Genomic DNA, 12,299 nt, shown 5'->3' with positions numbered 1-12,299 from the left:
ACTAAGAACATGGCTGCTCAACGTATTGGCAAAAGCAAAAGGAAATAAAAAGCAAAAGATAAAGCCAGTTTTTTAAAAAAGGTGTCTATGTCATGGTACAAAATGATCCAAGTGCACAAGCAGACAACTGCCCTAGCAGTGGGTTTAGAATAGATTTCTAGGAGAAAGAAAGGGGAGCTCAGAAGATTAAAGACAATGGCAGCATGAATATTATAGATGTTATAAAATTAACATTCATTTTAAGCCTTTGGGAATCAAAAGGTGACAAAAGGAGACATTCAAAAAGTTATGACACTTATATTCTCTGCTTATATTCTTTTTTTAAATTTCAGACAGGTCTTGCTCTGCCACCCAGGCTGAAGTGCAGTGGTGTGATCATGGCTTACTGCTGTGATCCTCCCACCTCAGCCTCCCTTGTAGCTGAGACCATAGGCACACACCACCATGCCTGACTAATTTTTTTTTATTTTTGTTTTTTGGTAGAGACAATCTCAAATTCCTGGGCTCAGGTGATACTCTTGCCTTGGCTCCCAAAGTGCTGGGACCCACAGGTATGAGCCACTGCATCCTGCTTACATTCTTTAGCATTCTTTTTACCATGTCATATAAGAAGCCCATCACTGGCCTCAATCTACTTTTCCTGCCCTGCTTTTGTCATTCTTCCCGAACACATTACACTCTAAACTACACAGAAAAGTATTTGCCACCTCCAAAATCCCTATGCCTTTGATTCCAGGATGTTGTGTAAACTATTTCCTCTGCCTGAAATGTTCTTTCCTCTTTCCTTCACTTATAGTAGATTGATCCTTTAGGATCCAGCTAAGTGTAACTTATCAGGCTCTCTGATGTCTGGATGCCCTTCTTCTGTGGTCCTCTAGCCTCAGTGTGAGCCTTTCTTAGAACACACACTCCATTGTTCTGCCTCCTTAACCTGCCCTTCTCTTCTTCCTGCCTGGATCACTGTGGTGGCCTTCTCGCTGGTGTCATGGCTCCCAGTCTCATGCCCTTGGAAGTTTTTCTCCTTGCAGGCTCTACAGTGGTCTCCCCCTAAAATTTTGTTTGGATCATGTAACTCCTACTGAAACCATCTTAATGGCTCCTTAGACTAAGAGATAGAAACAAAATGTGGTCCATTTATACCCCAGGGACCATGCAAGGAAACTTAACAAGAGTTCAAAAGGAATAACCTTGGAAAGGAAAGTAAGAACTGGCTGGGTGCAGTGGCTCACACCTATAATCCCAGGACTTTGAGGGGCCAAGGCAGGCAGATCACGTGAGGTCAGGAGTTTGAGACCAGCCTGACCGACATGGCAAAACCCTGTCACTACTGAAAACACAAAAATTAGCCGGGTGTGGTAGTGGGTGTCTGTAATCCCCACTACTCAGGAGGCTGAGGCAGGAAAATTGCTTGAACCCAGAAGGTGGAGGTTGCAGTGAGCTGAGATTGAGCCATTGTACTCCAGCCTGGGTGACTCAGTGAGACTCCATCTCAAAAGAAAAGAAAAGAAAAGAACAGAACCTGGGAGTCATCCTATGCTAGAAATACAAATTTCATCCAGTAAAACAGATTTAATACTTAGAAAATAGTAATGAAAAAAAAATGCACAGTGAAAATTCTAGATCAGAACGATGATTACTGGATGACAAACTAAACTTGCCCCTTATCCTCCACTGCACCACAGGCAGTTGATTCAAGAAACAAAAACAGGCCAGGCATGATGGCTCATGCCTGTAAGCTTAGCACTTTGGGAGGCTAAGGTGAGAGGATCACTTGAAGCCAGGAGTTTGAGATCAGCCTGGTCAACATGGCAAAACCCCATCTCTACTAAAAATACAAAAATTGGCTGGGTGTTGTGGTGTATGCCTGTAGTCTCAGCTACTTAGGAGGCTGAGGCACAAGAACTGATTGAGCCCAGGACGTGGAGGTTGCAGTGAGCTGAGATCACGCCACTGCACTCCAGCGTAGGCAACAGAAGGAGACTCTGTCCCAAAAAACAAACAAAAACTAAATAACACAAATCAAAAACCCCAACAACAGTAAGTTAAAAGAAGCATTGCATAATGTCTTATTTTCTTCCCTGTTTTATGATTCAACTCCAAAATCCTGGGGATTCAGTGAATGGCTAAAAAATAAAATTTCTTCCAGTAAGTGGTACAAATCCAGACTACTTAGATTTTGCTGTCATTTAATTTATCCAGAGGGTATGGGAATGTCGGACTTTAGGGTTTCTAAGCTTTCAAACTTGATAGAATCTTAGTATACTCCTAAGCATTCAGGTTTATATTGCAAATATAGGTAAGCACCAAAATGCCATTTAAAAGCCTAAATACAAAACAGATCATAACTCAAAATACTGCTCTGAAACAAAAAAATAGGACTATTAAAATTGTTTTTGGGCTGGGTGTGGTGGCTCATGCCTGTAATCCCAGCGCTTTGGGAGGCCAAGGTGGGTGGATCATGAGGTCAAGAGATTGAGACTATCCTGGCCAACAATGGTGAAACCCCATCTCTACTAAAAAAACAAACCACAAAAATTAGCTGGGTGTGGTGGTGTGTGCCTGTAGTCCCAGATACTCGGGAGGCTGAGGCAGGAGAGCTGCCTGAACCCAGGAGGAGGAGGCTGCAGTGAGCCGAGATTGCACCACTACACTCCAGCCTGGCCGTACTGGTGAGACACAGTTTCAAAAAAAAAAAAAAAAACGACTTGTTTTCAAGATTTTTCATGATCCTAATAAAACCCTAAAGAATTTTAAGACCTAATGTAGGGAGCAGATTAAAGGTATAAACATTTTAAGTTAATCTTATGCAAAATGAATTACATTTCATAAAGGTTTTCTTCCCCTCATTGACAAAGTCCCATATTACCCACACAGAAGGCCCAGAACCTACCGTGCTGCTTGTAAATCTGTTTGTGTAGGCTGTGATAACACCGCATTTGCTTCCAGTAAACAGCTGGCAGCTGTCAGGCACCCAAGCACAACTAGTCACCTTTGAAAAAGGATAACTCAAACATTATTGTTTTAAAAGCATGAAAAATGCTTCTACTTTTCTGACAACTATTTTTTTAAATCTCAAAAATTTTAGGTCAACATTTACTTGAAAAGATTAGAAAGGTGTCAGATGCAATAATACTCTAACTTTGAGCCAAATGTCTAAAAGTTGTTTCCAAATTAAAATATATTATAATGCACAGTTTATATGTATATGTGCCTATGTGTGTATGTATGTGTGTGTATATATATTTATATAAATTTAACAAAATGATTCAGGATTAAATCCAAGGTTGAGTGTGAATGTATGTGTACGTCACACATTTATTTGCTTTTGTTTTTATTTTTCTGCTTTTATGTCTTTGGTGGGGAAACAGGGTATGTATAAATAGAGGTATTGCTTCTAATAGTTCTAAAGATTGTTAAGCAGGAGAAGAAAGATAAGTGTGAATGTAAAAGATGGATTACGCCTTTGGTACAAAATCCCTCAGTCCTAACCATGGAGGAGGCACCATTCAGGTTTGAGTTAATTTTTTGTGTGGCCTGACAGGTCCTCTTTTCCACACTAGCTGATCCCCATCCCTAGCACCATGTCTGCAGCAACTGTCCCCAAGTGCCCTCCTGTCTCCCCTCCCCCACGTTCACTTCACTAAGCAGACGGAGGCCACCAGCCGCACACCTCTTCCTCTTCTCTCTCTTGCAACTCAACATGTTTCCCTGTCTTCTGGTTCAGAGAAAGAAATGTCTCTGCTTTCAAGGTCAGCCTTGCCTCATCCCCAGGCTTCCTCAGAAACCTTGTCTTCTTTTTCTTACAGTTTCAAACTGTCTCTTGTTGGCTTCCTCCCCTGCACTACAAGTGTGTTCACGTCTCTGCTACCTTAGAAAAAGACTTTTTCTGAACTTTATTAACTCCAGTTATGCCATAAGGGTCCGTTGGATCCAATTATATGTTTTCAGTTTCTTTCTTGAGTAGTTCTATTTGTAAGGATTGATACTTCATAAATTCGATTCTTTCTTGGAGGTCTTCCAAAGAACAAAGAGAAAATGCATTTTTAAAAAATATACAGAATTAAACTCATTCTGTCTTGGAATTACCATATGGATCCAGTAAATCTTTTATCAACCTAAGTTACATTATAAGATTTTAATAACTAACTTATTTTTCTATATCCTGAAACATTTTGCTATTTCATCATTCTAAAAATTATTTCATCATTACTCATCAATTTTTCCTAACTATGCAACAAACAAACAAACAAGGAAATGGGAGAATGATGGAATCTCCCATGAGGATAACGTAATATGTGAACTAAATTGTCATCTTTTGGTTTTCTTATTGCATTGTCCAAAGTATAGTGTCATCTTTCAAGAAAGTAAAAAAGAAGGCTGGAGATACCACTTCTGTAGTCTACTTTTGGCTTTCATTGAACACAGTGGAGAATTAAGAATTTTTCATTTTCTACCAATAATAACAAAGAGAAGAAAGCTGACAGAGGAAGATGTTTCACAATTATGAGACTAATCACAACATGAAGTCACACATCCATCAGGACTCTAAGACTCTAGTGATGATGATGAAATTGATTATATTAAGTGAAATGTCAGAGTGTGAGTCTTTATATAATAATATCCTAGCTGAATTTTCTTAAAGAATTAATGGGTGAACAAAAATATGTCTTTAGAAATATATCTCTAGATGAAAATGCAATATGGTATTCTCATTCAGTTAGTCATTTGACTCAAAGTATCACACAACATTATCACATTATGATACAAATGATTTTGCAATGTTTAAATTCTTTTTTTTTTTTTTTTTTTTTTTGAGATCGAGTCTTACTCTGTCACCCAGACTGGAGTGCAATGGCGTGGTCTTGGCTCACTGCAACCTCTGCCTTCCAGGTTCAAGTGATTCTCCCGCCTCAGCCTCCCAAGTAGCGGGGACTACAGGCATGTGCCACCATGCCTAGCTAATTTTTGTACTTTTAATAGAGATGGGGTTTCACTATGTTGGCCAGGTTGGTCTTGAACTCCTAACATTGTGATCCATCTGCTTTGGCCTTCCAAAGTGCTGGGATTATAGGTGTGAGCCACTGTGCCCAGCCTAAATTTTTTTATATATGTGGTGAAATATTATCCAGCTTTTAAAGAGATGGAAATCCTGTTATTTGTGATAACACAAATGAACCTGGGGGACACTGTAGTAAGTAAAATCTGCTAGGCACAGAAAGACAAATAATGTATGATCCTACTTACGTGTGGAATCTAAAATAAGCCGAAGTATAAAAGCAGAGAGTAGAATAGCATTAGCCAGGGGCTGAGAGTGCTGGTAATGTGTGTGGAATGGGGTGACAGTGGTCAAAGGGTACAAGTTTCAGTTGTGCAGGATGATTAGATTCTGGAGATCTAATGTATAGCATGGTGACTACTGTTAACAATATTGTGTTGGCCAGGCATAGTGGCTCACGCCTGTAATCCCAGCATTTTGAGAGGCCAAGGCAGGTGGATCACAAGGTCAAGAGATCAAAACCATCCTGGCCAACATGGTGAAACCCCATCTCTACTAAAAACACAAAAATTAGCCAGGCATGGTGGTGCACGCCTATAGTCCCAGCTACTCAGGCCACTGAGGCAGGAGAACTGCTTGAACCCAGAAGGTGGAGGTTGCAGTGAGCCAAGATTGCACCACTGCATTCCAACCTGGTGACAGAGTGAGACTGTCTCAAAAAATATAAATAAAAAAAAAATTGTGTTGTATTCTTGAAATTTGCTAAGATAGTAGACCTTAAATGTTCTCATCACACACATAAAAAATGCTAACTATGTGAGGTGATGGATGTGTTAATTAGCCTGATTACAGTAATCATTTCACAATAACATCGGCTTCTGACTGGACAAATTGAGGGATATTAAAAAGTAGCTGCTTGGCTGGGCAGAGTGGCCCATGCCTGTAATCCCAGCACTTTAGAAGGCTGAGGCAGGAGAATTACCTGAGGTCAGGAGTTCAAGACCAACCCGGCCAACATGGTGAAACCCCATCTCTACTAAAAATACAAAAATTAGCCACGTGTGGTGGCACATGACTGTAGTCCCAGCTACCTGGGAGGCTGAGGCAGGAGAATTGCTTGAACCAGGGAGGTGGAGGTTGCAGTGAGCACAGATTGCACCACTGCACTCCAGCCTGAGTGACAGAACGAGACTTCGTCTCAAAACGAACCAACCAAACTACCTAGCTGCTATCAGTCTGACTCATTTTTATGCATTGTATTTAATTATTATAAAAAATCCATAAAAAAGTTTACCTGGGGTCAGGCACAATGGCTCAGGCCTGTAATCCCAGCACTTTCGGAGGCCGAAATGGGTGAATCACTTGAGCCCAGGAGTTTGAGGCCAGCCTCGGCAACATGGTGAAACCCTATCTCTAAAGATAATATAAAAATTATCGAGGTGTGGTGCAGGCACTGTAGTCCCAGCTACTCAGGAAGCTGAGGCAGGAGGATAACTTGAGCCTGGGAGGCGGAGGTTGCAGTGAGCCAAGATGGTGCCATTGCACTTCAGCCTAGGCAACAGAGCGAGACTCTGTCTAAAATTAAAAAAAAAAAATGTTACCTGGTACTGTTGCGAACTTTGAATGAAGTTTACTGGAGGTTCACTTTGTTTACTCTTCAACCTTAAAATATTATCAGCATATCCCCAGCTCAGGATGGCTGACCACTGAATGTCCGTACTGTTCATGCTTCTCACACCTCAAGGAGAAGGAGAAAGAAAAGAATCAGACTGTCACTGCTCAACTGTTACATGACAACCTCAAACTGGCAGATTAAAGGCTGAAGTTCACATAGCAGAACATATCATTTGGTGTAAAACCATCTTTATATCCCTAAGATGGAATAATTTTTAGTTTTATTCCTTTAATGCTAATAGGATTCTCAGGGTGGGATTATATTTTTTCACTTATGTTGTTTTGGCTGGGATTTATTTGACTCAAAACTAAAATTTCTGTTAAGAAATTATTATAAATGTCAATGACAGTCAAGCTTACTCTATTCATGTTCTGAGACACCTTTTCTTTTAAAAATAAATATCAACTAGATACTATTTAAATAACTTTCTAGATACCCAGGATGGACAACTGTTAATAGCAGGAAGACAACACTGCTAGAGTAGAAGCAACACCTAGGCTGAGAAGGGATTGTTTAATCCTCTCAACTGCAGGACTGTGTACGGCAGACCTTCTTCATTCAGAGAGGCTCTGTTCTCTCTCTCTCTCTCTCTCTCTCTCTCTATAGCTCTCGCTCTCTCTTTTGAGACAGAGTCTTGCTCTATCACCTAGAATGGAGTGCAGTGATGCAATCTTGGCTCACTGCAACCTCTGCCTCCTGGGTTCAAGTGATTCTCATGCCTCAGCCTCCCGAGCAGCTGGGACTGCAGGCAATTGCCACCACGCCCAGCTGACTTTTTTTTTTTTTTGTATTTTTAGTAGAGACAGGGTTTCACCATGTTGGCCAAGGCTGGTCTCGAACTCCTCAAGTGATCCACTTGCCTTGGCCTCCCAAAGTGCTGGGATTATAGGAGCGCCCGGCTCTCTCTCTTTTTTTTTTTTTTTTTTTTTTTTTACAACATAGTATTATGTCCTTTTGGCATAAAAATTTGGAAATTTTGACATCATTTCCCAGTACTATTATCTATGCTTTGTTGGTATGCTGAATATAGCTAAATGCAGCATAGATGCTATAAATGGTACTGCCCTTGAAACTTGCAATATTTTAAGTTCCTAAAGGAGAGATAATGTACTTTATTTATTCCAGTACCCAGCAGAATACCCAGCATGTAGATGAGTATAACAAATATTTCTTGAATGAATCAATAGCATATTGAAAATAGGCAATTCATAGCTTTCTTTTTGTTTTGTTGAGTAAAATAAGAAAAGCGACCTATCTATAAGCTACATCGCTGTTCAGTCAGTGCCTCTCTAGAATGTCTATGTGGACTGTTCCTTGCTGGCTCTAGTGTTGGGTGTATCTAGTAAACACTGACCTTTCCCAGACCCTAGAGTATTTACTGGCCAATAAACATTTATTAAGAACTTAGAGTGAACCAGGCACTGTGCTAATCATCCCCACACATTATTGCATTGAATCCTTACAGTAAATTATCCTGTGAGGTAAATTTTTTGGTTATTCCTACTTTATAGATCAAAAGCCAGGATTCATGAAGCACGAAGTAACTTCCCCAAGGCCACATAACTAGTAAGCAGCAGGGCAAGGGTGCAAACTCAGGAGCTGTGCCTGCAGAGGCCACAGCGGAAACCATTCTATTAAACTACTGCTCTGGACATACTCAGGTTCTGACAAATTCCAAATACGCTGTGCGAGGAAGTTAAGTGTAATTTGAATGAACATAGCTATTAAGGGCACACTAAGGGTTCATGACTGTAGTGCACAAATAAGATAGCCTTAGAATATGTTTGACATATTTAAGTCCCATAATGCTAAGTGATAATACCTGTCCTTTCTCTGTTGCTCAACAGAGAGAAACTTTAGTGTACTCTAACCACATGTTGATACGTTGGTGGTATTAGTAGCAAATTACTTGTAAATTATCTCATACCTAATTGTAACATACTAATAAAAATAAACCATTGATATCACAATGATTATGATTAAACAGATCTACCTTATCCTATTAACTCACTAAATACATATGAAATGGTATGCATTATTTCTAACTATAAAAACAATCATTCACTTTGTGACAGAAATAAGAGTGAGCCTAAAAGAACTATGGCCCAGCTAGCATACTTATTTTCTTTAAGTGACTGATATTTTCTCTGGGTGCTGGCACCCTTGTACTGCAATTTGGGTGGAAGGCTATATATGGCTCCCAAGAAGCACAGTGCACAGAAGGTAACAGTAATTGCCAGCAGTGCTGGCTGCTAACAGGCATCTAGTCCACACATTGGCTTTTAGGCAAGTCTACATATAACCTGATAGGAAGAGATGAGTGCCCCAAGCCCATGCCTAGGAAGTAGGAAGAGTTCTTTTGTTTCTAGTAAAATAGCTAATTTGGAATGGCTGTGGGACTACTCAAACAGAAAATGTCCCTGGTTTCACAGTGTCTAGTTGACATTTAGAAGCATGAAGAGGTCTCTACTGCACAGCACTTTCCCACATGTTGCTTTTAGTGAGTAAGTATGTGGGGAGTCAGAAAAGTTTTCAGGAATACATGTCTTTAAAACCTATTTTCAAGGCTATCTTGACACCTTTGTTTTGTTTGTTGCTTAAACCCATGACTATATCCTCTAAGGTGGTAGATTTGTTGGTCAAATATGTCTGTCTATTCTGGGGCTCAAGAGTCTCCCAAGTGTACATTTCTATCAAATTGATAATGTCTTCATTTTGTGAACATAACCATTTATTCTTGTCCCCTTCAACTTCCTCCTCTCATTTCAAATGACGCTGCATTTAACTGTCTATTTTCTTCATACAGTATGTTTTCGATCCCACTTTGCACTAAGTAACCACAATTTTGAGCTGAGTTTTTCCACCAAGGACTCAAAGTAGCAACACAGATGAACTAAAAATATTCAAATCTCATGAAAGATATATCCAGAATGATTTTCATTATGTTTTATTTTACCTTGTTCCTTGCTATAAGTCATCAGAAGACAGAAATTTCGTGACAAACCACAGATTGCTCTGGTGGGCAGAGCCTGGAGAGAACCAAATCTTTCTCCGTGGGGCTGGCTGAAGCAGACCACAGGTACTGGAGCACTTGGGGAACCCACGTACTCCCCCCATTTCAAGCCTTTTATCCATGATAAAGGACTCTAAAACCAAACAAATAAAAAGTATGCCCTTTTAAAAGGTAGTAAGTATAGAATTACTTCTAATTTAAGTTCTAAACAAAGAGAATGTAATATGGATTATAATCTCTGTGAGGGTAATAATTGCTTTACACGTATTTTTACTTCCCTATGCTTAGCATATAGAAATATTTTTTCCTTATTTGAGTTATACTCTGTGGTTCTGGCCTAACTTGCATGAAAATATGTGGTTAATAATTAAAAATTCCTTGAAATTTGAGCAAAGAAAAAAATTTAGTATATTTCTTATTTCTATTGAAATACCTAAACTAAAGTTGATATTTACTGGAGGACTGTAATTTGGTAGTATGACAAGCCATATGTACATATGGCAAGAGACATCAAGACCACATGTAGCAAAGGAAACCTTACTGAGCTATGAGCTCCTTGAAGAGAGGGAATACCTCTGATTCACCTACGTGCCTGGAACATAGCAGGTTCTCATCTCAAATAGAGGTGATGAGTGAAAGGAAAGTGTTTATCTAAGGAACATATTGAAAGGATTAGAGGACCGCTAGCAAGTACTAGGGAAGAAAAGAGATGAGAAAGAATTGTCAGTGAAAAATAAAAGGTAGAGCTTGAGGAACATTAGGATTTGGGGAAAGAAATGTGAGTGAAGTCTCCTAGAGAGTGATACCCATGTGACTGCCCATGAACAGTAATGGAAAAGTTTCCTCCACTTCAAGCAAACACAATTATTAAAAAGTTTCAAAATCAAGAAGACAAGACATAATGTCCTTTTAAAGAGTTTCTCCTAATAGTTCTTTTTGTTCTCTTTATGGCTGTTTTATCCTCTACTGAACTCGTCTTTTTTAGTGGATTCCCCTCTTTCAGACATTTAAGAGTTTAACCCATTATTTTACTTTCAACTCTTCAGAGAAAATGCCACAGAAAATAAAAATACTATACTATGCAATTTTCAGTCATTTCTGTAAAAAACCCAATGATTTTTAGTGAAATTTGCTTATGTCATTTCCCAAATAAACGAAAAAAAAAATAGGCATCATTGACCTATATGCTATCTTTAAAATAAAATCATACCACTTTAAGAGCTATAATAATTCTGTCAGGGTATTTAGGGGATATGTTAATATACAGTTTTAAATGGTGTCATAGTGGTCTAAAAAATGAATATTTCTGGAAAGCTTAAGAGCTTCAGGAATGCTCAAGTGGGAACAGAGGTTAGGGACAGGTAGTTTGAAAACAAGCTTTTTCTAAAACCTTGTCTATCAATGGTTTTTTGTGGTTCCCCTATGGGATACAAACCTATCAATATTAAAGTTGAGAAAAATGTGTGTGCTAATTTTACAGTTATAATTTATCATCCATAATTCCTTGCCAGGAAATTCCCTTTACATGTGTTGCAGAGTTTAAACTTCTAGTTTTTCAACAATATACAAAGATACAATGGCAACTCTTTTATATCATAGTATATTTATTAACATTATCATCATTATTATAAGTTCTGGGATACAGTGCAGAATGTGCAGGTTTGTTACATAGGTATACATGTGCCATGGTGTTTTGCTGCACCTATCAACCCATCATATAGGTTTTAAGTCCTGCATGCATTAGGTGTTTGTCCTAATGCTCTCCCTCCCCTCCCCCTCTGCCCCGTATGGCCCCAGTATGTGTTTTTCCCCTCCCTGTGTCCATGTGTTCTCATTGTTCAATTCCTACTTATGAGTGAGAACATGTGGTATCTGATTTTCTTTTCCTGTGTTAGTTTGCTGAGGATAATGGCTTCCAGCTTCATTCATGTCCCTGCAAAGGACATGATCTCATTATTTTTTATGGCTGTATAGTACTCCATGGCGTATACTTATACTGTCTTTGGTCTATCACTGATGGGCATTTGGGTTGGTTCCATGTCTTTGTTATAGTAACTAGTGCTGCAGTAAACATATGTGTGCATGTGTCTTTATAGTAGAATGATTTATATTCCTTTGGGTATATACTCAGTACTGGGATTGCTGGGTTAAATGGTACTTCTGGTTCTGAGGAATTGCCATACTGTCTTCCACAAGGATTGAACTAATTTACATTCCTGCCCATAGTGTAAAAGCATTCCTATTTCTCCACAGTCTCACCAGCATCTATTGTTTCTTGACTTTTTAATAATCGTCATTCTGATTGGTGTGAGATGGCATCTCATTGTGGTTTTTGATTTGCATTTCTCTAATGATCAGTGATCTTGACCTTTTTTTCAACAGTAACCAAAGCAGTATGTTACTGGTATCAATACAGACATACAGACCAGTGGAAAAGAACAGAGACTTCAGAAATAACACCACACATCTACAACCATCTGATCTTCAACAAACCTGACAAAAACAAGCAATGGGGGAAAGGATTCCCTATTTAATAAATGGTGCTGGGAAACTGGCTAGCCATATGCAGAAAACTGAAACTGGACCCCTTCCTTACACCTTACACAAAAATTACC

General features: G+C 39.2%; 1 protein-coding gene across 7 annotated transcripts in view; it reads right to left on the bottom strand.

The window, feature by feature from the left end:
- Nucleotides 1-12,299, bottom strand: part of LYST (lysosomal trafficking regulator) — a 213,109-nt gene that overhangs the window by 18,636 nt on the left and 182,174 nt on the right. For 4 of the 7 annotated variants that reach the window (XM_032242286.1, XM_032242285.1, XM_032242289.1 and 1 more), the window contains 3 exons: nt 9,628-9,817; nt 6,598-6,734; nt 2,891-2,989 (listed from right to left, as the gene is read on the bottom strand). In XM_032242286.1, the coding sequence (XP_032098177.1) occupies nt 2,891-2,989; nt 6,598-6,734; nt 9,628-9,817 (426 nt within the window). Of the gene's footprint in view, nt 1-2,890; nt 2,990-6,597; nt 6,735-9,627; nt 9,818-12,299 lie in introns of those variants that run through there. The other 3 variants (XM_032242287.1, XM_032242290.1, XM_032242291.1) reach the window with 3 other exon arrangements.

Source organism: Sapajus apella, unplaced genomic scaffold, assembly GCF_009761245.1.
Source record: "Sapajus apella isolate SASKATOON/1434 unplaced genomic scaffold, GSC_monkey_1.0 scaffold49, whole genome shotgun sequence".
NCBI classification, from domain to species: Eukaryota; Metazoa; Chordata; class Mammalia; order Primates; family Cebidae; genus Sapajus; species Sapajus apella.
The sequence above is the reverse complement of the archived record's forward strand: the minus strand, read 5'-3'. Positions and strand labels throughout refer to the sequence as shown.